Genomic DNA, 24,476 nt, shown 5'->3' on the forward strand with positions numbered 1-24,476 from the left:
GAGAGAGAGAGAGAGAGAGAGATACCTGCAGATTCTGAAGCCTAAGCTGGCAATTCTTACAGAAATTAAAAAAAAAAACTTCTAATAAAAAATTCAAGCAACTTCATGCTCTATATAAATTTCTAAAATCAAAAGTGAGATAAACCAACCTGCTCCAAGCCCTTTTGAAGGTTCTATCAAGGGAGAGAGCTGAACCTCTGCGGCAACAAAGAGCCAAGTTTCTCAACAGGAAGGATTATCTTTCATGATGCATAGGTTTGGGGAAGAAGTGCATGGTGGTGGAAAAGGAGGCACTCCCCCCACCACCATGCAAGAGTCACAAGGTCAGTGGAATGAGAGAGAACTGAGCCAGGGAGGATCTCCACAATCAGGAGACCTGGGAAGGGGACTCTCAGCAGAGGTTAGCAGGTGGGATGTTTACTAAGTATTTTGGGGATGTATACTGGAGGAGAGGGACATGAGCAGGAGTGGGTCCAGGGAGAAGCTGAGCTATGATGCAGGCCAAGAGCCTTGATCACTCCCCTGCCCCCAGGGAGTTTTGCAGTTTTAAGGATCTATCTGAGTTGTCCATGTAAAGTGTGAAGGCATGCGTGGTCTTTGTCCTTCTGCATCAGTCATTGGCTGTGGGTTTCCCAAACAAAGGCCATAACCTTGGACCAGGAGGAGTTCTACTCTGGAAGACTTCTTGCTTACAGGAGTCTACAATAGGGTAGCAAACCTTTCCCTGTAAGAGTCCTCAAATGAAAATCAGTGGGGATCCCAATGTGGTCTTTACTTTCTTAGGTCTCATTCCCACCAGTAGATGGCATCTTTTTCCTTCTCCTCTTTCTTACTCTCATTAAATAAGAAATTGACACTGACATTTGCCTAAGGTAAATTAAACCATCCCCAAAAGATTGGAACCTAGCTAAGGAATAGGAAATCATCAAAATCTGTTCCATTTCTACTTTGGCTCCTTTGTCCCTTCACTTTACTATACTTCCTCCTCTCTTTCTTGTTTTCTACTCTCTCTGTTCAGATCCTTGGTTCAAGTTTTTCTTTTCTTTGAGGATAAGCAACAGGAAAAATTCATACTATGGGATAAATGGTTGTTAACTATTTTAGTCAGCATTTTTACTGCTGTGACTAAAAGAACCCTACCAGAACATCTGTACAGGAAGAAAAGTTTATTTGAGGGCTCATGGTTCCTGAGGTCTCAATCCATAGACCGCAGGCTTCATTCTTCAGGGCCCGAGGTAAGACTGAACATCATGGCAGAAGAGTGTGCACAGGGAAGCAGTTCACATAATGATCACAAAGCAGAGAGACAGAGATTCCACTCTCCAGGTACAAATATATACCCCAGATCACTTCCTCCAGCCACACCCCACCTTCCTCCAGTTACCACTCAGTTAATCTCATCAGGGATTACTTCACTGACTAGGATAAGGCTATAACCCAATCATTTCTCCTCCAAACCTTCTTGCATTGTCTCACATGTGAGCTTTTGGGGGACACCACATCTAAACCATAACACTAGCCATTCCAACTCAATCCAATCATCTGCATTCTTGCTGCCGTCCAGAGGTTGGTTCATCATGACTAAATTGAGATGATTGTCTATCTGGTCTCTTTTCTCCATTTCTTTTTTAGTTCATCTCAACTACTGAAACCAAACCAAGCATCTTTAAATATCACCTTCTCCATGTCATCATCTTGTTCAGGAGAGTACAGTGTCTCCCCAGTCCTTTATATGCCCAATTCAAGGACAAACAGCACTGGACCAGGAATCAGAGACTCAAGAGACTCAGTTTAGAGATTAAATCTCAGTTTAGAGATTAAAAGCACAAGCCTTGGAGCTTAACTGACTGTGTGAATCTCAGCTTCACCAGTCACTGGCTCTGTGACTTGGGGCAGCACACTTGCCTTCTGTCTCAGTTTTTCTATCTATTACATAGAGATGAAAATAGCAACTTGCTGTGAGGTTTGGTTATTACTCTTACAGCACTTTGAATAGTGGCTAACAGAGTTAAGTGCTTGACAATCTTTGCTAGTGTTAACATGTATCCTGGTGCTCACTGAGAATCTGAGTGGCCTTAACTTTGGACAAATCACATCACTTTGCTGAGCAGGGTCCCCAAACTCCTCATCTTGAAATGGAGGGATTACCAGATCAGGCCCAGTGTCCCTACTCACCCCAGGTTTATGATTCTCTCATCTTGAGCAGGCCATTCAAGGCCCATTCATCAACACATATTTCTACTGTTTTCAAAGGCAGTCATTTGGGGATCACCCTCATATGCCTTCTATTCCTGCCCAGCTTAGGACTGTCAACGATTCCCTCCGTGTGTTGTCAGTCTTACCAGATTATCAGATACAAGGTTCACTTTCATCTTTGTGGGCACCTCCAGGGCTGGCACAGCTCCTGCTACAGAGGTGTGCAGGAAGAGTTTATTAACCTCATTGATGCCAGGCTCAGAATGTTTGGGGCCTCTTTCCACCTACCTACCTTCCCAGACTCTACCTACCCTTCTGGAAAGACTCCGTTAGCAGAGGCCCTAGAAACACTGGCATTTTCAATTGCCAGTTTAATTGGCCACCAACTGTCATAGAGTGTGAGTTCCCAAAGGCCTGGAGCACATCTCCTCCCAGGGGCTCCGGCTGTGCCTGTCCTACTCTAGGCAGAGGCAGTTCACTTACCAAAGAGAACCAAAACTAGTGGGAGGGGAGACGGAAGGCTGAAGCTGGAAAGAGCCCAAGTGTCACAGCTTCCAGTTTCTGAATTATCCCTGCCCAATCTTCATTGATAGAATATTAGAGACTTATTAAACATTTAGAAAAAACGAGTACAGTTGAGTACAGTAATCTTCCAGAAAGAAGACAACATCCTAGACATATTATATTGTTATTTTGCATGTTAATGACTACAAGTAGTTTGGGTTAGACCAGGGTAAGAGAAGAATCAACAAATATCTTAAGGCCCACAGGAATGGGAAGGGATGTGCTAAGTGACATTTTTTCTAGAGGCATCAATGATAAAAACCTTTAATGGTGACTAAGACCACCACAACGTGGATGAGTAGGACCCCTTGACCAGTGTCCTCTACCTAGAAGCTTAGCAAACACATTTATATCTGTTTCAGTTGGTATATATTTGGATCTATTGCACTGGGAATAGTGAGAACATTTGCTATAATTTTCAAAAACTGTAACATCCTGTTATGGTTTCGGTATGAGATGTCCCCCAGAGAGTTCACATTGGGCAATGCAGGAATGTTCAGAGATGAGAGGATTACATGAAGCCAGCTGGAACCTCATCAGCAGATCAATCTGTTTGATAGATAAATAATTTGAATAGGTTACTGGGTGGTAACTGTAAGCAGGTGGGGCATGACTTGAAGAAATTGGTCACTGGGGTATTGCCTTGAACAATATCTTGTCCTTGATTCCTCTGTTCATCTCTCTGTCTCTCTGTATCTCTCTCCCTCCCTCGCCCCCTCTCTCCTCCTCCTTCCTGGCTCCCTTCCTCTGCCACATTTTTATGCTATGATGTTCTACCTCACCACAGGCTCACAGCAAGAGAATAGCGAATCACGGACTGAGACCTCAGAAACAGGAGTCTGAAATAAGTTTTTTCTCCTCTAAATTGCTCGTCAGGTACTTTGGTCACAGAAGCAAAAAGCTGATGAACACGCATCACTTGAAGAAGTACTCAGAGCCAGATGTGGTGGCACACATCTGTCATCCCAGCTACTTGGAAAGCTGAGGCAGGAGGATCTCAGTTCAAGGCCAGCCTGAAAATTTAGTGAGAACTTGTCTCACAACAAAATATAAAGGGCTGGGGGTGTGGTTTAGTGTTAAAGCACTTGCCTACCATGCACGAGGTCCTCGGTTCAATCCCCAGCACCACAAAAAAAAAAAAAAAAAAAAAAGAGGTAGTCAGATTTCTAGCAACTTCAGTCCTCCACAACACAGCCAGGATTGTGAAGGTCAGGTAAAAACACATCATGGCATCACTGCCTCCCAACTGATGTGCACTCAAGAAGCATAGGGTATTTCTAGTCTCTGCAAACTGTATGTTCACAAGCATCATGTCAATTGCAAAGCCAATTCAATCTGCTGGGAGCCCCTTTTGTGCTAGAGATATAATTCTGGAAATGAATGTGAACAAGAAGTGCTGCTAAACTCAAAGTCTGGCATTTCCCACTTTCGCCTTGCCAACCAAGCCAGCCAATGCTATTCTCAATTGTTAATGCCCTATGCAGTCCCTGATTAATCAGATCAAAGGACATGTGCCCAGTGTCTCTTGTTAACACATCCTAGTTTGGTTCCTAACCTAGGGCTTGCTGCCATTTGCCACATATACAATAGAGTAGTTACAGATTGACTCTTGGTGGGGGAAGAGGACTCATCTCTAACATCTAGCCTTGAGCAGTTGGTAAAGGCCTCCTGTCTAAATATATTGTTTCAAAGTCCAGACTTCTGGATCCTAAATGCAATATTTTGTAAACCACACACATTCCAACTAAATATAGAAAAAAAAAATCTCGTAGTGCTAGGGGATGTAGCTCAGTGGTACAGCATTTGTCTATCATGAAGGAGGTCCTACACTTAATCCCCCTGTGCTAATATTTTTAAGTCTGTTGAGGAGCCTGGATCATGCTGAGGACAGCTAGAGCTAGATATCAATCAACTAGAGCCCCTCACCCTGGGCTGCCTCACCCACTCTCCTGTTCTATTGATTTTCTAGAAGAGAACTGATCCTTTATTTCTTCCTAAGTTGAGTGGCTCCTCTTTCACTTTCCATCCCACCAACTCTGTTCTCTTCTGGGCACTTAAGTCAAAACCACCCCCTCACCTCTAGGCCTGGGCTCACAGGCACCCTCATGGTTTCTCAGGTAAACAGCCTAGCAATCTGTTCTCAAACCCTTCCCTTAACCTTCACATTACCACAGGATTCTTCCTTTCCTTCTTGCCATACATATTTCTTGAGAACAGTAAGTTACAATAATTAGATCTGTCTCATCACTCTCTTTCTGCACAACTCCTTGGAATCTACTTTAGTTCCCATTTTCCTTCCAAAGTTGATCACTCAAAGCAACCAGTGATCTTCACTTGGAAAATGTAACGACCTTTTATTCAGTCTTCATCTGTCAACTCTGCAGCCGTATCATTTCTACCAGTTTTTTTTTAAAACATCCTTTGCTCTTCTGATTCCCAAGATACCCCACTGCCTGTGGTTCTCACCTTAATGGGGTGACCACCTTTTTCCTATTTTCCTCTCCCATTCTTTCTTGCTTGCACCCCACATGGCATTCTCCAATATCCCTGTCCTTGGCTTATTTCCTTCTTTTACCTTTCTTTCCTTTCCCAATATCTCAACATTCACCCTTCAGGTATTACTGTTAATCTTCACTTCAGTTCTAAAGATATTATTAAGCTAGTGGTCTCTATTTCCACCTGCATATTGAATATCTCCATTGTTCTCTTTCCTACATCCCTCAAAAGCAATAGGTACCAAGGTGAATTCATCATGTTCCGTTCTCCTTCAGCTACTCACCCCAGTCTCCTCCATCACCAACCAATCTAAACAACTCATCATTGCCCTGCCTCTTCTTTACCCAGGTCCATCTACATAGTAAACCACATCAATGCCACCTGTGCATTAGCTTTCTCATTGCCTCCCTGTGTCCATGCTCCACTCTAATTTAGGTCCTCTGATCTTTTTTCAGAATGACTGCGTAGCAGGCTAACTTAGCTTGTGTATTTCGTGTTGACTTTTCCCTCTTCTTTTCCATGAATTGAGACAAGAATCCTGTGCATTGTTGGCTTCAGAAAAAGGCTTCCTGGTTTTTATGGAAGAAAAGACACTTAGTGTCTTTGAGAGCAACAAGAGGAGAGAAAGGATACAGTTGAAGTAAAGGAAGGAGGAAAAAGACAGACTTTAAAATAAGTGGAATACCATTCAACAACAAAAAGTTAATACTAAACAAAATTGAACTATAGGTTTGTACAATATGGATAAGTCTTACATATGCAATGCTGAGTAAAAGGAGGAGGATGTGAATGTATTCTAAGTGATCTCACTATGAAATTCTAGAAATGGCAAATAAATTTACTGAGCTACAACCAAGAAGAGAGGCTTTCTTGGGGTAGGAAGAGAGTTAGCTAGAAGGAACGCAGGTGAACTTTCTGGAGCAATGGGAATGTTTTTTCTCTTGATTAGAGTATGCTTACGTGAATATTCCATTTCTCAAAACAAACCAAACTCTACACATAAGATCTATAAATGTTGCTAAATACAAAGATTAAATAGAGGTTAGAGACTGGGAGTAAAGGGAAAAATCCTGGAGTGACACTAAGGACAGCACTGTCAGTAGGTCATATCAGTTCTGAGGAGAGGGCTGTACAATGTTTTGGGAAAATGGACCCAGCCTCCCCAAATGTCCTATGCTCTAAACCACAGGAGGCCACAGGGTTCAAAGATGTTATTGGCAACCAGGACAGAGTGGAGATTAGGGGTTCATCCCAAGCCTCCCGGGCACCTAGTAATCTTCTCAGATGTGGGAATATCCGTGGGAAGGCAGAAGTACCAACTAATGTTAAGACTGAATTTCCCATGAGCCCACTAGACTGGAACTTGAAACTTATCCTGAATAAAGAAATAGGCATTTATTGCACACCAGACTTGGTTGACTTGAGTCACCTACCACACAAAGGTAAACAATGTCATTTTTCTCCCAAACAATTCTTCCTACCCATTTCTGACAAGTTTATCTTTCTAGTCATAGTTTGTGTTGGGTCTTTCCCTGGTTAATACTTTCAATGAAAATCTATACCTTAACCTGAAATTCAAGGTCCTCTTCTGTCTGCCCTTCCAAACTCACTAGCCACCACTCCTCAATGAGGGAGGGAGAGGTACACTACTTAAAAAACACTACTGGCCCCAGACAGAAGGAATTGTTTTAAATACTTCTCCTGTTGCTGGGAAATCATATTCTTCAAGACCATACTGGCTCCACACACCATTTGGCCCATGTTCACTTAAAGTGAACAAACTAATACTTACTTCACCCAAATACAATTTTAAATGTTAATATTCCAAAAGTTGGGATTTGTTCTAGCCATGTTTTTCATAATAGCCACACACTGTCAACCCCCACACACATGTGAGCCTGGAGAAGAGGCAGGACAAAACTAGACTTTGGGATGAGACAGACAGGTTTGATTCCCAGCTGTGTGTAGCAGCCATTGCTGACTGTGTGAGCATGTACCTCGCCTACCTCTCGCAGAGAATCAGTTTTGTTTCAAGTGACCCTGCTTTTTCACATGGTCTCTAAGAAAAATTTTTTGACCTATTCAACCTAGGAAGGACATGTGTGCAATTCTAGCTACTGAGATGTGAGGATGCTTCTGGAAGGCTTGTAGGATTGTTTCTTTTCTCCTATAAAGGACCACCGAAGAACAGATGTAACTTCTGCATTTCATTGTATCTAGGTATGAGACCCAAGCCAGTTACCACTGTCTTTAAATGTCTGTTACCCAACAGAGCGGAGAGCCTCAGAAAGATGGGGAAAACTGGGCCTCCCACGATTAATTAATCACTAAATTAATTAATCCTGTAACTACCTACCGATAAACTACTTTAATGTGAAACGACATTCTTATGTAACTAATTAATCCATTTGAATTTGACTTTTCTGTAACTTGCATCCTAAAGGATCTAACTCACACACTCTAAAACATTAATCAAGTCTTTCCTCTTGGTAACTTCAATTTTCTTCTCTATAAATGGAATGAGTAATTCTTCATTTACAATTTAATATAAAAGTGTCTATAACATTACTTAGCACACATTAGGTACTCAATATGTAGTACCTTCTCTCATTTGGCAGCCTCATTTTCTGGATACACTCCTTTAAATATATTTTTATTCACTATTTTTTAAAAACCTATTCATGGAGTAGAATTTAATCTTTTCATGGAAAAATGATCAAAACCAAGACTTAAGATCAGGACTAGAAAGTTTATTTTTAATTTAATACAGCACATTCAGTTTCTTCCTGTCAACATCTCTAGTCCTGAAAATTATACTCATTCACAGAAGGATCTGAGCAGGCAAGACTTCAAAGTAGATGTAGAAAGAGGCCCAGTCAGGAGAAATACCATCCTGAAGACATCTAGGTCAGGACCTCCTTCAGCAGACATATAAGATAGAGTTGTGGTTTGTCCTATGAGTGTCCATATTGGAGTCTTGTCCTTAGTGTGGTAGTGTGGAGGTAGCAGATCTTGAAAAGGTCCTTGGGTCCATGAGGGCGTGATCTTGAAAGGAATTAGTTCTCCTGGGACCCCTGAGTTATTTCTCACATCAGGGTTGTTACAAGAAGAGCAATTTGAACTTATGCAGTCTCTCCTGGCTTCCTACTTGTGATTTGTCTTTCATGTGCAACTTGCTGTCCACAATGAGGTCTTCCCCAAAGTCAAGCTGATGCCAGCACCAGGCCTTTGAATCTCCAGAACCATGAGGTAAATAAAAGTTTTCCATCATACATAGCCTGCTTTAGGTATTTCATTATAATAATGGGGGGAAAAAAAGCTAGCTAATAGAGATGGTGACCTATAAAACAATGAGTCTAGACAGGGGAAGGAGGTTGACAAAGACAGCAACAAAGGGAAGAAGTATCACCACCTCATAAAGATTTTTCTTCTCCAGAATGTGGTTTTGCTCTTATTCCAGAGACAAAGGGAAGTATTCAGATTGTACCCAAACTTCTACCCAGGTTGGGGAACTCTAAGACTATTCCCTGATGTTTGAGATGTCTGAATCTTTCAGCCTCAAAGCTGGGGACATGAAAGGTAGAGAACGTGAAGGTTTGCAGGCCTATGGGGCTGCCAAAGCAAGAGTGAGCTATATATGCCTCTGAGAACTGTGGGTCCAATGCCTGCAAGCAGGTCCTCTCTGGTGGGTTCACCATCATTATGGGAGCCTAGGCTGGCTCTGTTGTCAGCAGGGCCTACCTTACACCAATCTGGCCATAATAAAACTACAGGATTAAAAGTCAGATTGGCAGCAACTCCCCAACCTTTTGTCCCTGATGGTGGAGTGGGGAGAAAGGAGGGGAAAGAGGCCAAGTCCTGCTGGTCTTGGTCCCAGTTGCTAGAAAAGCCCAATTGAAGCAGAGTTTGTGGTAAGAGACAATTCTGAAATGACTTGAGACTGCAACATAAATAACCCGATTAGACCACAAAACAGTGAATGAAATTAATTTAACAGAGGATACTGGAGTTCACTGCCCCCTAGTTCCTTCATGAGTTAGTTGAGGGTGGAAGATAGAATATCCCAGGTGCATACATCAAGGAGGTGCTCCCAGTTCATCAAAACAGAGGCCAGAGAAAAGAGGAGACAGGAACACAGGCAGGTCCTGTGTCATTAGCTCAAAACATAATGACAATTTTAGGGGCCAAATTCCAAATGACAAAGCTTCAGAACTATATATTAAGCAGTCAGAAACTGAGACCTACAATGGAAAAAGTACATGAGTAAATTTGGTATATGAACTATAGCAAATCCTTTTTGGCTACTCAGAAGGCTTTCTCTAATACTCCCTACTTCTCTATTACTCCCTCCTTATATAGATTTTAGAAACAGGCACAGTCTCTACATACCTAACTTTCAAATAAGGAACAGTATCACTGGAGACAGAATGACAAAGCTAGAGATCTAGCCTTTGAGAGGCAGAGATTCCCATTTCCCTCTACAAAAAGAACACAGCCCACCTTGAGGGCACATTTAGTAAATGGAAGCTGCTTTTTCTGTGTCCATATTCAGATCTATTGATTTTCAATGGTTTTCCTGAGTTATTGTTAATTAATGGTTTATTTCACCATGACTAGCCAAAGTAATAGATGAACAAATGTAAACATGTAAAGGTTTGGAAAAATAAATTAGGCTGGAGAGGAATTATTATTTACTTCTGCACATTTTCAAACTGCAATGATACTCTGTATTTCCTAAGAGTGCAATCTGACAGTTTATCACCTCTTTTAATTCCTGTGCATCTATTTCATCTCTAATGATACTATTAACGGGGAACTTATTTGTACTTACCAAAAATTATGACAATCTTATCTATCCATTGACATTTAGGTGACTGCAGACAAATGAAAACTATAAAAAGCTTCAACTGCACAGTGCCTCATTGCCTAAGGGTAATTTGTGCTGTATTAGGCAGAGGTGCAATTGCTATGAAGAGGATACCAGACAATTTGTTAAGTTTAAAATTTGGGGAAAGTCCCAAGGGAATAGCTAAAATAGAAGCTTCTTTGATTCAATGAGTAAAGTATTTACTGAACAGCTACTGTATGCCCAAATGATGAAAAATTACGTTGAGTTAAATATGAAGCATGGACTTTACCCTCCAGGAACAGATAATACTTTGTGGAAGAAAAATGTCTACATGGAAAACCATTAAAAGTAAAAACCAGGATACAGTACAAGGATAAATGCTATACTGTATAAATATACACATGTATATATTTAAAGCTAAATTAAGAATTATCAAATGGAAACAATCTTTTCCTGGTTTCATATCTGTGATAACAAATGAACTTAAAAGTAGTGAAAAATTATTAATGCAACTGACTTCTTGAATGTTTATAAATACTGAGTTAAAATCAATTTTTCTACCCTGTGCACTTTACATATAGAATATGCTTCTATTCTACTCCAATCAGCTAAAACCTCCAGAAGCAAAGCTGTAGAATGATAAAATCAAATTTTCTGACCTATGACTATAAAGAAAACTACACATGAAAGAAGTGTAGAAAGTGAAAGATTTGAGGGGTTGGTGAAATTTAAATGAATTAGCATTTTAGTAGTAGTAAATGTGAAATGTTGTGTTTGAGAACCCTTCATCTGAAGCTCTGCACTTCTTTTGGAAGTGGAGCCACTTCTCAGTGTCAAAAGTGAACTACATAAAAAAGGGATGGTTTGCTTTGTTTCTGCCAACATAATTTCACAGAAGTAAAATGTACAAGTCTACAAAGAACAAAGTTTCTCAGTGAATAAGAAAGCAGTAGTCACACAAAGGGAGTTATGGCAAGTTGTAGCATGTCTTTGGGATAAATACTGTTTCCAGAAAACTTCACAGCTAATTTTATCTGTCTGATGAAAGACAATACAGACTCACACTTTCTCAGTATCAGCTAATTTTTATTTTCTCACCTTTATTACAAAAGGAAACATACACTGCCTTGCATTTTGTTTTGTAATGCTTAGGGTTATATCCAAAATAGACTACAAAGTACTCTGTATCTCAGGTCTAGCACAAAGGTCTAGCATAGTATCTCCCACTGTTAACAGATGATTAAAAAAAAAAAAAAAAAAGCAAGAAACAGCAATATTTCAAGTTCTTCAAAGAAGGTATATTGGATCCAAGAAAACTAGGATTAGGCCAAGTCAAGTGGTAGATCAGGGAGCCACAACAAAAAAGTTCCTTAGATGCAAAACTGAAGGCATGTCATTCTTCCTCAACTGGAAGAAACATTCTTTTAACAGGATTTCAACAGAAATTTATTAAACAAAGTTGTGCCTACAAAGGGAATTCTTCAAAGGAAATAGACCACTATACAAAAGGATAGCTTTCTGTGTTTTTTTTTTCCTGTTACATGAACAATATGGTACTTTCAAACCTACATCTTGCAAATTATGCTTTTATGAAGGGTGACAATTAAGTGTTTCTTTCTGTGTTATCCTACCCTAAGGCGTACATTAATTACTTTAAAAGGCATAGTCTATTGAGTTCTTATTGCTCAAATAATGTTCAATAATTTGAGCTCAAATCTGTTCTCATTAAACAATCACACCCATTATGGAGAACATAATGAAACCATTTGAATAGAAAACATTCTTAACCCCACGTAAGTACCCCTTAAGTAAAGGGCTTTTGTGTCATAGGAACACTTTCTATTTCATCTCATAATAAAATGTTAACACACTGCAAGGATTATTTATACATTGGCCTGGTGGGTATAAGCCAGAGAATATATAATACAAAAACTGGTTGTTCACAAGATTGAAAGACATGGAACTAGTCTTTCTATGCATTTAATAATTCTAGGATAAACTTCTCATCTGATAAAGCAGTTTCCTCCACCAAATCATAATAAAGAGTTCATCAGTCAACATTTAGATTACTAGAAAAAACACATTCTTAAAGAGTATTGCCATGGTCTATTTATCAGCCACATCTGCTGAACAGGCTCTTCTCTCTCAGGAATTATACACAAGACACATAGAGGCAGTAGTGATGACAAATGTCAGTGAGGACCCTCCTATAAAAGATTAGATGCAAATCTTTTTTGATTTCCCTCAAGTGGGAGCTCTACTTGTGGAGCTCCCACTTGAGGCTGGGAGCAAATTCACAACCAGCTGCCTCTAAAAGCCAGGGTTTAGCCCATGCCTGTAATCCAAGCAGCTCAATCCCAGAGGATTGGGAGGCTGAGGCAGGAGGATCATGAGTTCAAAGTCAGCCTCAGTATAAACAAGGTGCTAAGCAACTCAATGAGAAATAAATAAAATACAAAATAGGACTGGGAATGTGGCTCAGTGATGGAGTGGCCCTGAATTCAATCCCAGTACCAAAACAAATGAAAATAAATAAAAACCAGGTTTAAAACCAGAGGTCAGAGGGCAGATTTGTTTTTGGTACAATGTGAGATACAGGTGGTTAGTTGTCATTCCAAATATGTGAGGCTATCTAAAACACTTTTGCACTGTCAGGAAAAAAAAAAAAAAAACATTTATTTCAGTTTTGAAAATAGTTAAGTGCCCTCATTGGCATTTAACCTCAGACAGCTTTTATCTGAATCTGAAGTGCCATTCCCCAAACAGACAAAAGCCTTGGATGAGGACATTTGTTAAGTGTTAGCTTTAGACTTCTGCTATTTAAGTCCATTTTGTAGATTTCATAAAGACACCCTTGGGAGAATATAACCACACACACAAGGGAGAAAAAAAATGCTCACTATGTGAGTAAAGTAACTTTGTCTCATTTCTTTGCTTGCTATATAAACTGATATGGGCCCACATCCACTTACTTAAGGAAGTTAGTTTAAGCATTTCTGCCATTATGGCTCACTTCTGAGCTTAATAATGAGACCAAGCAGGACAGCTGTTTGGGGAAGAAAATAACCTACTTAAAGATGTAAACAACAAGATGTGATTCTGCAATCTGTATTTGGGGTAAAAATGGGAGTTCATAACCCATTTGAATCAAATGCATGAAATATGATATGTCAAGAGCTTTGTAATGTTTTGAACAACCAATTAAAAAAAAGGGGAAAAAAAAACAAAGAGCATACAATGCTTCTGTCTCACACACCATAAATTCCAAGTTAGTTCCTGATACAATTTTATTGTAAGAAAAAAAAATTATTACGGTAACTGAAGTATGTAGCAAATACTATCAAGTACTGTAAAAGCAAAACTTTAAGGATGAAAAAAGTCTTAGAATGTCATCTAATCCCTTATGTTCCTGACTTATGTTTACGACTTTGATCAGTTAAGAAAAAAAAGTTACTTTGAAATTTTCTGTGCAGAAATAACTAACCAATTTAAATTATTAGTACAAAGAGGAAGAAATAAATATCTTGAGTTAAGACTCCAATGCTCAGTTCTGTGCTAAAACAAAATAGCCACTGACTAAACACATCTGTGCAACCATGTAGGAGTCAATCTGAGACATATAAACTACAAAATTCATGTAGTTCTAGATCATATTGCAAATATGAAAATAAACATAAATAGTTCCTAGACTTTCTTTTCTGGGGAAGAAACTTTTATGTATTATCAATGAAACACTATGTGGCCCACTTTGTGGGTGTCTCAAATCTGTATGATAAATTAAAGGCAACTGTATCAATATATTTAAGAGAAATATGTCTTACATTTACTTGGCAATTAAGTTTTCACCTTTTCAATTACCTGTATAATTAAAGAGAAAATGTACAAAATCCAACCTTAAAAAATTGTAGAGGGCTGGGGACATAGCTCAGTGGTAGAGTGCTTGTCTAGCACGCATAAGGCTCTGTGTTCAATCCTGAGTACTGTAAAAAAAAAAAAAATTATTACAGTAACTGAAGTATGTAGCAAATACTATTAAGTACTGTAAAAGCAGAACTTTAAGAATAAAAAAAGTCTTAGAATGTTATCTAATCCCTTATATTCCTGGCTTTCTATATGCAACAAATTACTTCAGTTCTCATTTAGAAATTTTAACATTTTGCTATGGCTTAAAAGTCCTTTTAAAATTAAAGAAAAACATCAGTTTATTAACTATTATATCCCTAGCATCTTCAAGAACATTTATCATATATTATAAGTTGATACTGCTAATAAATAAATCCCACTGTGAATGTTACAGCATAAGAAACATACTTTTTTTTCCACTGAAGTCATGGGTATATTGCTTAAAATGGCATCCTTTAAATGAGAAAAGAAAATCTTATTTCCATAATTCAGATCCAATTTGCCTTTGCTTGTAGCAAATCTAACTGAAGTATACTCATCTATGGATAAGAGAGCAGAGAGAGACATCTAGTGGATGGCTGCTATTCCTACCTCTTGTCAAATGTCTGAAAAAAGTCACTTGTTATTTTTATGTAATAGGTCAAATGAAAGTAGTCACTTTAATACTAGAATCCTAATAATTGAATGAAAAACCTCCTAGTTGGGCTTAAGAGGTCATTTCCTTCTTAAAAGTACAACTACTTTATTTATGCTTCCAGTGCTCTAAGAAATAATGTCTTAGTTTCAACTTTCCATTTTATAAGAGAAACAAGCAGGAAAAGATAGTACTTCTCAGACCAAATAACTGTATTTGAGATATTCCAGTGGTGGGTGAATTCCTAGTCATACAACTAAAATGTAATCTGAACATGAAATCACTAGCAGGTCCTTTATCTTGAGATTATTAAGACATAAAAAGGCTAATCCATTTTTTCCAAGGATCATCTTGAAAGGGATGAATTTTAAGACAATTATAAATAGATGTGTAATCAGGATTATTTGTATCAAATACGTAAACTATTTAAAAAATAGATGTAACCATGCCTGTTATTATATGTAATATATATAATGTGCATGTATAGACAATTATGTGTATATGTACACAAACATACACATGTATTTTTTTACATGGTCCTGTTAGAATCAGAAATTGCTATTTCTGATTTCTATTTCCACAGGGTTTCCTCCCCTCCCTGCCACAATACTGAGGACTAAACCCAGGGCCTTGCACTAGCTAGGCAAGTGCTCTCTATATGAGCATCTCTGCCAAATTCCAAGCATTGTATTTTCTAACATCACAAACTTCATTTTTATTTATAGCCTAAAATATGCTTTCCTACTTATAATTTCTCACTTACTCACTAGAAAGTTACGCTTTCTGTATTAGTGAGATATGAAAAGAGGAACATAAATTCAGCAACAATTTGAAGATACATAACCAAATGTGAGACTCAAATATGCCCCTCAGCCTAGACCAGGCAATTAGAGGTCCTACTGTCTATTCTGTTAACTGAATGTCCTTTTATACTGAGATCAGTGTCACATAAGGTCCAATTCAATCTCAGACTCATCCACCTTAGGTTTTGCTATTAGTTCAGCACTTCAGCCTAGAACTAGTCCAGTAACTTGATACCTCCTTTTAGCAGCATCAAGCACAATGTTATGAGCTCTCTCAAAAGAATGGAAAAGAGACTACGAAATGTTGCAAAACCAATTTTGAGGAAAAAAATTAATAAACACATGCTATTCAGAATAAATGAAACAAAAATAATTGCCAGTAAGTACTATTCTGCAATTACTTATGTCCCTTCAGCGAGTCACTTAAAATATTGAGAATCCCAACTATGTGAGTTGTATTCCATGAAACTCTCAAAATTCTACAATGCTATGTTGGTGTCAACTGTGTAAACCTCATTTTAACTTTTAAGTCTTTCAACCAATGTTTGGGGGGGGAGAGAGCCTCCAGCCTTATCTTGCATTCTGTTTTTAATTTATGTTCAAATGCTTGTGTCTCCTCCAACTGCTATTCAGACTTTATTTTTCCCTACCTAAAACATCTTTTCTACCTATTTTTCCGTCTACCAAAATATTCATGTTTCAAATCTTCGGTAAGAGACATCAGGCTTTTCCAGCAGAAACTGCCCTGTAACATACTACAGTCATCTCATGTACAAACATATTCCAACAGTGTGTTATGGTGCATACACGTGAGCACACACATACACAAAAGTCTTGAGATTTTCTTATTGCCTAACTCTTTGAACAGTGAAATTCTTAGGAATTTATGTGGGAAAAAAATTCCATGTACTTCCAAAAAGAAAAGACTTTATGGTTCCAATTTTATTATAAACTTTCTAACAAAACTCCAAGATTAACAATCTGCCATACCATTGAATCTTATTGGAAATTTATAATTGAGTCATCATCTTTAAATGAATTGATTTAAAATGATCTGGATAACAAAAGAAGAAAAAAGAAAAAAAATCAAAATTGATCAATAAAAGCCAGAGCTAGGAAATAGTAGCGTTTCTACTGTTCATGTTAAATATTAAAAAAAAAAAAAAAAAATTTCAGAGCATTTCAATTATCATTGTACAATGCTAATTGAGAGCCACCATTTCCACTAGAGATTTCTAAACAACTGTATTCCTAGACAAGGATTTACTAAAATAGATCTACTTCAGAAAAGTTATGGACCTAATAATCCTTCATTATTTTATGTAGAATGTCAATGTTTTGAGGCAAGAGAGAATAGAAAAATTTGTAAAATTTTACTTTTTTGATAAATAGGGAAACTTTAAAGAAATAAAAATTGTATATTCAGGAAATTGAAAGTTTTAGTTTCAATATGAAAAATTTATTTGCTTCATTTATTCATCTGTCCAGCACATTAATTGAAGTACTACTCCATACCAGGTAATATGTGAGGCATTTAAGAAAACAAAGCAAGCAGATTTACTTTCTTCATCTACTGTTGGGGGTAGGAACATTACTACTAAATAGTAAAAATTTCATAAGCACACAAAATGCTAATTTTAAACATAGCCCCACTTTGTAACTTTCACCTTACTTAATTGGGTTTCTAATTGAAAACAACCATTACCACCACCATTTTTATGAAGAGAAATTCTAAGCCTAGTAAGATATCTTAAAGCCTATCTGCAAAATATCTCTCATTCCTGAGAGTGTCTTTTCTATTACGCTAGTCTCTAAGCTCAGGAGCACATGTTTATTCATCTCATCTTCAATCTTTATACCCACTGTTTAAAATTAAACAGTCAATAAATGCCTCTGGGATTGGAAGCCTAAAACTTGATGCAAAATATTAGACAGTACTATTGAGTTTTAGTGTTTTAATAAAAGTTTAACTTACCTTTGCTTCAAAATTTTAGTTTTAAGGTAATGTATAAAAATTAGTCACTAAAAAATAATGAAAACTGGAAAACAGTAAAAAATGATCATTTGCTAAATTAAAATAGGAATAATACGTTTCTTCTAATTTGATTAAGTTGCCTTTTTCATAAATCATTTTTCTATTCCTACTCCTCCTTTAGTACTATGACCACTAAATTATTACAATCCTAAACTCAAATATGTTTCATTTAATTTTAGTTCCCAAGTTATCAAATGCATCCATTAAGCTAGATTGTAGCATGAAGAATACCTCAAACAACCACATATTTTTAACTTTGGCGGGGCGCGCGGGGTGGTGGGGGGTGGTCACTGAGTTGCTTAGCGCCTCACTTTTGCGGAGGCTAGCTTTGAACCAGATTCTTCTGCCTCAGCCTCCCAAGCCGCTGAGATTATAGGTTATGCCACCGTGCCTGGCTTAACTTTTTTAAAAAAGATTTATCAAGACCAAAGGAAATTAAAGTTCTAAAAAATCATGGAGAGAGATAAATATTTAGAGTATTGAAGAGTTATCAACAATTAGCAGAAATTCTTTTTCTCTTAAGTCTAAAAACTACTCGCTGACCTCTAACAAATCTAAAAAGTCTTCATAAAGGTTAACTCAGATTTGATATAGACCCAATACAAAAACAAAATATTTCAGGACTTGGTATGAAAGTCCTGAAAGTTCTATATAATTTCTTAATAACAACTATCATTGGTCAACTATATACTAAGTACTTTTACATTACAATATATTCAATTTGAATGGGGGAATATTTTTACTCCTGGAATTTGCATTTATTTCAGGTTGTATATATTCTAGCTAATATATTTAGAACCCATTAAACAACCTGAGGTTAAAATCTGGGTGCTAAAAGTTAAAGAAGAGACTTCAAATGGCTAACCAGAGTATTGGTAACCAGCAATTATGAACAACAAAAGTTCAGGAAATAGGGGTCACAGGAGACAAAATCAGACTAATAAGAAAAGCAGGAAGATACTGCACTTTATTACTGATAGATTAACCCAGAAGGAAGAAGAACAAAAACACTATTTACAATGGTACAAATAAATAACTACTATACAAATAATTTCCTCAATAATTTAACAAATTAGTACTATCTTCAAGATTATCTGAAAGAATTAATTTCCTATCTGTATATATTCTCTAGAACTTCTGTGTAGAAATTAAGCAATAAAGGACATAATGGACTATTACCTCTATATGTCACATTATGTCTGAAGATATTTCTAAAAATATCTCCAAAAGCAGTTGTTATGATCTGTTTACATAGCTTTGCAAACAAACCAAAAAGTCAAAGTGGGAAACGAGAGCAGATAACTGCTTTATCTCTTATCAGAAAAAAAGGACAGATCAGAAGAGAGTAATTACCTGCAGGATATGTCACATATTAATTAGTGTTTAAGGGTTAAATGTAAAACTTAGCTTACTTTTTTAAAAAGCAGGCATCAAGTCTGAAAATAAGTGTCTATTTAATTTCCCAGTGGCTCATAACTCCGGGAACTCAAAAAGAAGAAATTAATAACATCTTTACTACCACAAATGAAGCAATGGAAAAAGCTAGGTTATAGTCTTACAACTCATAGAAATTACAATATAATCCAAAATAACATTTCTATATATAAAGTCTCAGGAGTTCAAAGAATTTGTCCAAGATGATACTAGTATATCTGCCATGTTTTAAAAAACATAATGTTGAAGAAGCTATATCATCAATGAGTTGAATCAGAATAAAAATTCTGATCACTGGCCTGTTTGGTGCTTTTTTTAATGTCCCATGTCCATGCTGCTAAACATTGAGTCAGTGTCACAGATTTTAGTTTATCTTAGATGAACTTCTACAAATTCACAACTGAAGTTTCTATTAAGTTGAAAAAATTGTATACAATCACAGGGAAGATATTAAAACACACACACACACACACACACACACACTCAACTTCTATCATATTGTAGCTCACTCCTCTTAAGAGCAGAGCAAAAGAGACAACAAATAAGACAGATTGGGGTTTTCTTGTTCCTACAAATAAATTTAAGCCTAAAGACAAGTTTTTTGACCTTCATGTATTCATAGCAAAGAGTTAAAAAACATGGTTTTGTAAACATGTCTTTCTAGCTTATCCACTTAATTACCTAACCATTCTAAGTAAAAATATTTATGACAATGCTAACAATAATTTACTGGGCCAGAAGATGAAATCTTAACTGCTTATTATGCTCTTCTGTATAAAAAGATTATTGAAAAAGCAAAGTGCAGAACACAGTACACATTAAGTTCCTATTTGTGTAAAATAAAAGAGCTGTTTATTTCTACATGCACAGAAAATTTTAAGAAAACAACACATTCCTAACAGTATATGTAATGATAAGAAAATGAGATAGACTGGGTTGGGAAAGAAACTTACTTTCACTATCTACTCTTTGGTACTATTTCAATAGTGTTTTACAATGTCCATGAAATATTTTTTCAAGTAAAACAAAAAAAAACCTTGATAATAATTATATTATAACTACTCTAAGACATATAATCTATCCTTTACTCCCACACTGAAAGAATCAAGATTCAAAGAAATGATTAATAAGATTTGTTTCAAGACTTATTCTAAATAAAAACTGACACCTATTCCCCAAGTCTGTTTTTATACTAAATACAAGCAATAAAAACACTTTTATGTTCTTTAACTTTTGGATAGAGGCATTCTAAGCCTGTGTTTTATGAATAATGGCATTCAAGTATTCATTGATATTGCTGCTTAAATTCTAAAAAAAAAAAAAAAAAGACTATTATAAATCTCCCATTTTATCCTTTTTACAAATAAATGATAAATTTAAAGTTCCCGAGAAATTTTCTACCATATACATGATAGATTATTTAAATGAAGCCCACTATTTCTATAGGAACAAAAAAAATTGTATCAAATATTTAAACTCCAAGTACAATCACACTGCTTGTGGGGGGAAAAAAAACATTAGAAAAGGCAATTCAATTTTAATTTATTTTCATCACTTTTTCTTCATGATCCAGATATTTTAAAATGCAAAGAAAATTAACTTTCCATGATATATCAGGGACTGGCACTAACAAAAAAAAAAAAAAAAAACCAACTGCAAATGAGTTACACAATGAAAATATCAAATGGAGATCCAGTTATCAAAATGAAAGCATCCAACATATTAAAAGTTCACAATTATTTGTACAGAGCACATTAAAAAAGTTAGCTTGCTAACCAACTGTTGTGATTTTAAAGAACTACTGCAAAGGTCTGAAGAAAATAGATTTATTAGTTAACTTAAAAAGAGATTAAAGAGCCTGAAACAAGTATTAAAAAGAAATTTGTGTCTTTATTAGAATGGTATTAGGCTTTAAATATACCAATTTTGGTAATCAAATTATTGTTTGTTTTTTTTCCTTTAATAACAAATGACACTAGAGAACTGCAACACTGGTCCAACAGCCTTGTCTTTACTTTTCTTTTAAAGCAAGAAACAGAATGCGAGTAATCAGAAAGCACTAGCAGGCATCAGTTAATCCAAGATACTAGCTTCTTAGTTCCAAAAGCACTTGCAAAGAAAACCACTGGTGGGAGAAAGGGGAAGAGGGTATGGAAACAATTCATAATAACTGGAATCCCTGCATATACCAAGTCTTATGAGGCTTTTTGAATTCATCCTTTACTTGGTCACTGTTTGTTCCTCAAATACTACAGTTTTTCTTTGACTTTTTTCCTCAAAGTATAAAAAGTATGAAATATAAACAAGCTCTTGCATTGCACACTTGGAAGTGTACAATTCAAGCATTATAGAGCTATCTACATACCGATAAATCCCATCAAATCTTGGATAATTCAATAATATACAAAATATCAGGGCACAGAAAGAACTAAAACCCACTTCTTTTTGTTACACATAAGATTCAAATATTCAATCTAAAGAAAAACACTTAATCATTTTGGCTCTCTTCTACATCTGCATGTTGATACACTTATTAAAATATTCCTGTATAATCATGTTTGGTCTTACTATTTCAAGTCAGGTTTAAAACCGCAAAACCAGCCATCCAGACAAAACAGGTAATGAGAAAGATTATCTCTTCTCCACTTCCCTAACCCCAATAACTATGAAGCCAATTACGACATGACTCCAAACACTGGATTGTGACGACAAATGCTAGGTCCAATTTCTTCATAATCCTTTTTGGTGTGGCATACTTGGTAGAACTCAGGCTGAAAACAAAACAAAAAATGTTTTTTAAAAAATCAAAAATAGACTAGTTTTCAATATGCTTTAAAATAGATGTTAAATCTAAAATGTTGACAAGTTCATTAATTCTAGAAATCATGATTTAAAATCAGCTATAAATCTGTATCAGAATGGAAAAGGGGCAAAAAATCCATGTTTCCCCACCATCCTAACATTTGTTCCTCCAAGGATTTTGAAATTTTGAGGAACGGAAAGTTGATTCTCAAATGTCCAGTCTGTTCTGCTGAAGCTTTCTCACATTATATTGAACCAACAGTTTAAAGAAGCAGCATCAGCCTATATAGTATAAACTATTTCTAGTCATATTATAAAAAGTTCGAGATCATCCTGCCTTTCTCACTCAAAGTATGATAAAGACAAACTGTTCCATGCTTTGTGTTACTTACTTTGCCAGTTACAAACCCAAATAGCTCATATGGCATAACTGAAGATGACTAAAATTAAGGCAGAAAATTTTAAATGGTTTTAAATTCAAAGTTGTACAGTTCTTCAATAATTCAGATTAAAACTCCTTCATTTTAATAGTCCATGTACTATCAGTACAAAACATCAACATTTACTGTAATTGATATTAGAATAACTTTCAGTGCACTTTAAGGACATTTTGATTTGGGGACAGGATTCTTAATAATTCTCTGTATTCAATTTTGAACATCATACATCCCAAGCAATGAAACATAATATCTACTTTAATGTTTTTAAATATATGAAAAGAAAAAACAATGACCTTTGGAAGACTAAGGGTTTAAAATACTCCCCCTACCAACAAATCTTAAAATACAAGATAAAATGCTCACTTTAAAATAACATCGAGCAAGTTAAAAATAAATTCAGGAACATAAAACTGAAATGCCTTCCAGTTTTAAAAATACTATGTAAACATGTATACAATTTTTTAAATTTTCTGCTATATTTAGATAAAACTTAAAGGAATTTGCTTTGTTCTTCTATAAGTACCTTGGGTTCTTTTTTTTTTTAACATCTTTTTAGTAGATGGACACAGTACCTTTATTTTATTTTTATGTGGTGCTGAGGATTGAACCCAGGGCTTCACAAGTGCTTCACACTCTACCAACTGAGCCACAGCCGCAGCCCCTTGGGTTCTTCTATCTAAAAAAATTTACAAGTAAGGTTCATCATACTCACCGTGGAAGCCAGCATTGATCCTCCAAACCAAACCGCGTATCGCTGCATGTGGTGTGTAATAACTTGTACGTCAATAGGTTTTGGCTAAAAAAGACACAGTGAGATCATTTCAATAGAAAATTCAGAAAAGAATTACTGTATTGTCATTTAACCTTATAAGTGCTATAAAAATAATATTTATATTAAATGCCCATCACGTGTTATAAACCAGAAAAAAATAATTATTTATAGAGGGGAATGTTGAAAACACTTTTAAGAGGCAGGGATGAAAACAGGATAGAATGAATGGAGAGGAAATAATAGTATACACTTTATACGATTTTTTTGAACTATTAATCATATTTTATTGTTTTGAGTTGTATATTTGTAAAAAGAATTATATGGTCAGGGTTAATAAAATGACTCTGTAAAAGTCAAATAAGTCTTTATCAACCTACATTCAGTAAGTGAACCAATACTGACTTTAAGACTACCTTTACAGCAACTTATACATTTTATGAAGCACCTTGTAGAAGAGTCTGGAGGCTTCAAACACAAAGAAATGATATATACTTTTAGAGATGGAAATGCTAATTCCATGGATTTGATCTTACACATTGCCCACCTGTACTGTATTACCTCAATGAACCCCATAATATGTCCAATTCTTATCTGCCAGTTAAAAGTAAAATTCTAAACTACAATTAAAAAGCTAAAACTTTAAAAGGAATGTAATTCTTGGTGCAAAAAAAAAGTACAACAGAAACAAACCAAGTCATTTTTAAAAAACAATCATACTGAAGTGACAAACCCAAGTAACTTGTGAATACAGGATTTTTATTCTATATCCTCAGGTGGGTCAGTGGGGGGAGCAAATATTGAACTCCAGTGAGAAGGCTAATAAGTTTCATAATGGTATGGATTTACAATTTGAAAATTATTATATACGTATTCCATACTTGAGCAAAAACATAAAATGTATTATGGATAATAGGAGTTAAGTTTTTCACTATCAGGGTAAGGTCTTACAAATGTGGAAAAGTAGAAAGTAAGAATAAACCCATGGATATTCTGGAACTGAAGGACACATGGGGAAAAACACACACACACACACACACACACACACACAACACACACACAAGCTCAGTCACTGAGGTCTAGATGTGACACCTTGGTAACAGTGAGCAGCCCCAGCGTTCAAATTTGGTTTCATAATAACATTATCCACTAAAAAAGGGAATCCTGTGGGAGTTGGGGGAGGGCTGATTTCAGGACCAGAAAAGAGAAAGCACAAGATCAACCTAAAGCATCCTGCTTGCAAAGGAAAGGACAGACATGCATAAAACCTGGTGGGGCTACATCACAAAGACAAGAGAGTCATTTGAATGGTTCCTATTGTTCCAAACAGAGAAAATTTGAACATCACCATTAATGAACTAACGAAATGACTCCATAATGCTACTGATGATATAGTAATAAAAAGAGAAATCCAGACTTCATACAAGTGGGGATGGGCTCCTCCTAATAACAAAATGGAACTGAAAAACAGAAGGAATGACAGAATTTGTGAAACACCATATACATTTAAAGTTAAATGATATTCTATATCCTCAAGGTATTTTTTTTTCT

The 24,476-nt window shown here is 36.2% G+C and overlaps 1 protein-coding gene across 1 annotated transcript in view; it reads right to left on the reverse strand.

Annotated features, from left to right (window-relative positions):
• Positions 1-19,743: 19,743 nt before the first annotated feature.
• The window catches only part of Actr3 (actin related protein 3), a 59,519-nt gene continuing 54,786 nt past the window's right edge, over positions 19,744-24,476 (reverse strand). The window contains exons 11-12 of the mRNA XM_076866133.1: positions 22,869-22,952; positions 19,744-21,685 (exon numbers count right to left, since the gene is read on the reverse strand). Coding sequence (XP_076722248.1) covers positions 21,590-21,685; positions 22,869-22,952 — 180 coding nt within the window. The 3' untranslated portion in view covers positions 19,744-21,589. The remainder of the gene's footprint in view (positions 21,686-22,868; positions 22,953-24,476) is intronic.

This window comes from Callospermophilus lateralis, chromosome 9 (assembly GCF_048772815.1).
Source record: "Callospermophilus lateralis isolate mCalLat2 chromosome 9, mCalLat2.hap1, whole genome shotgun sequence".
NCBI lineage: Eukaryota > Metazoa > Chordata > Mammalia > Rodentia > Sciuridae > Callospermophilus > Callospermophilus lateralis.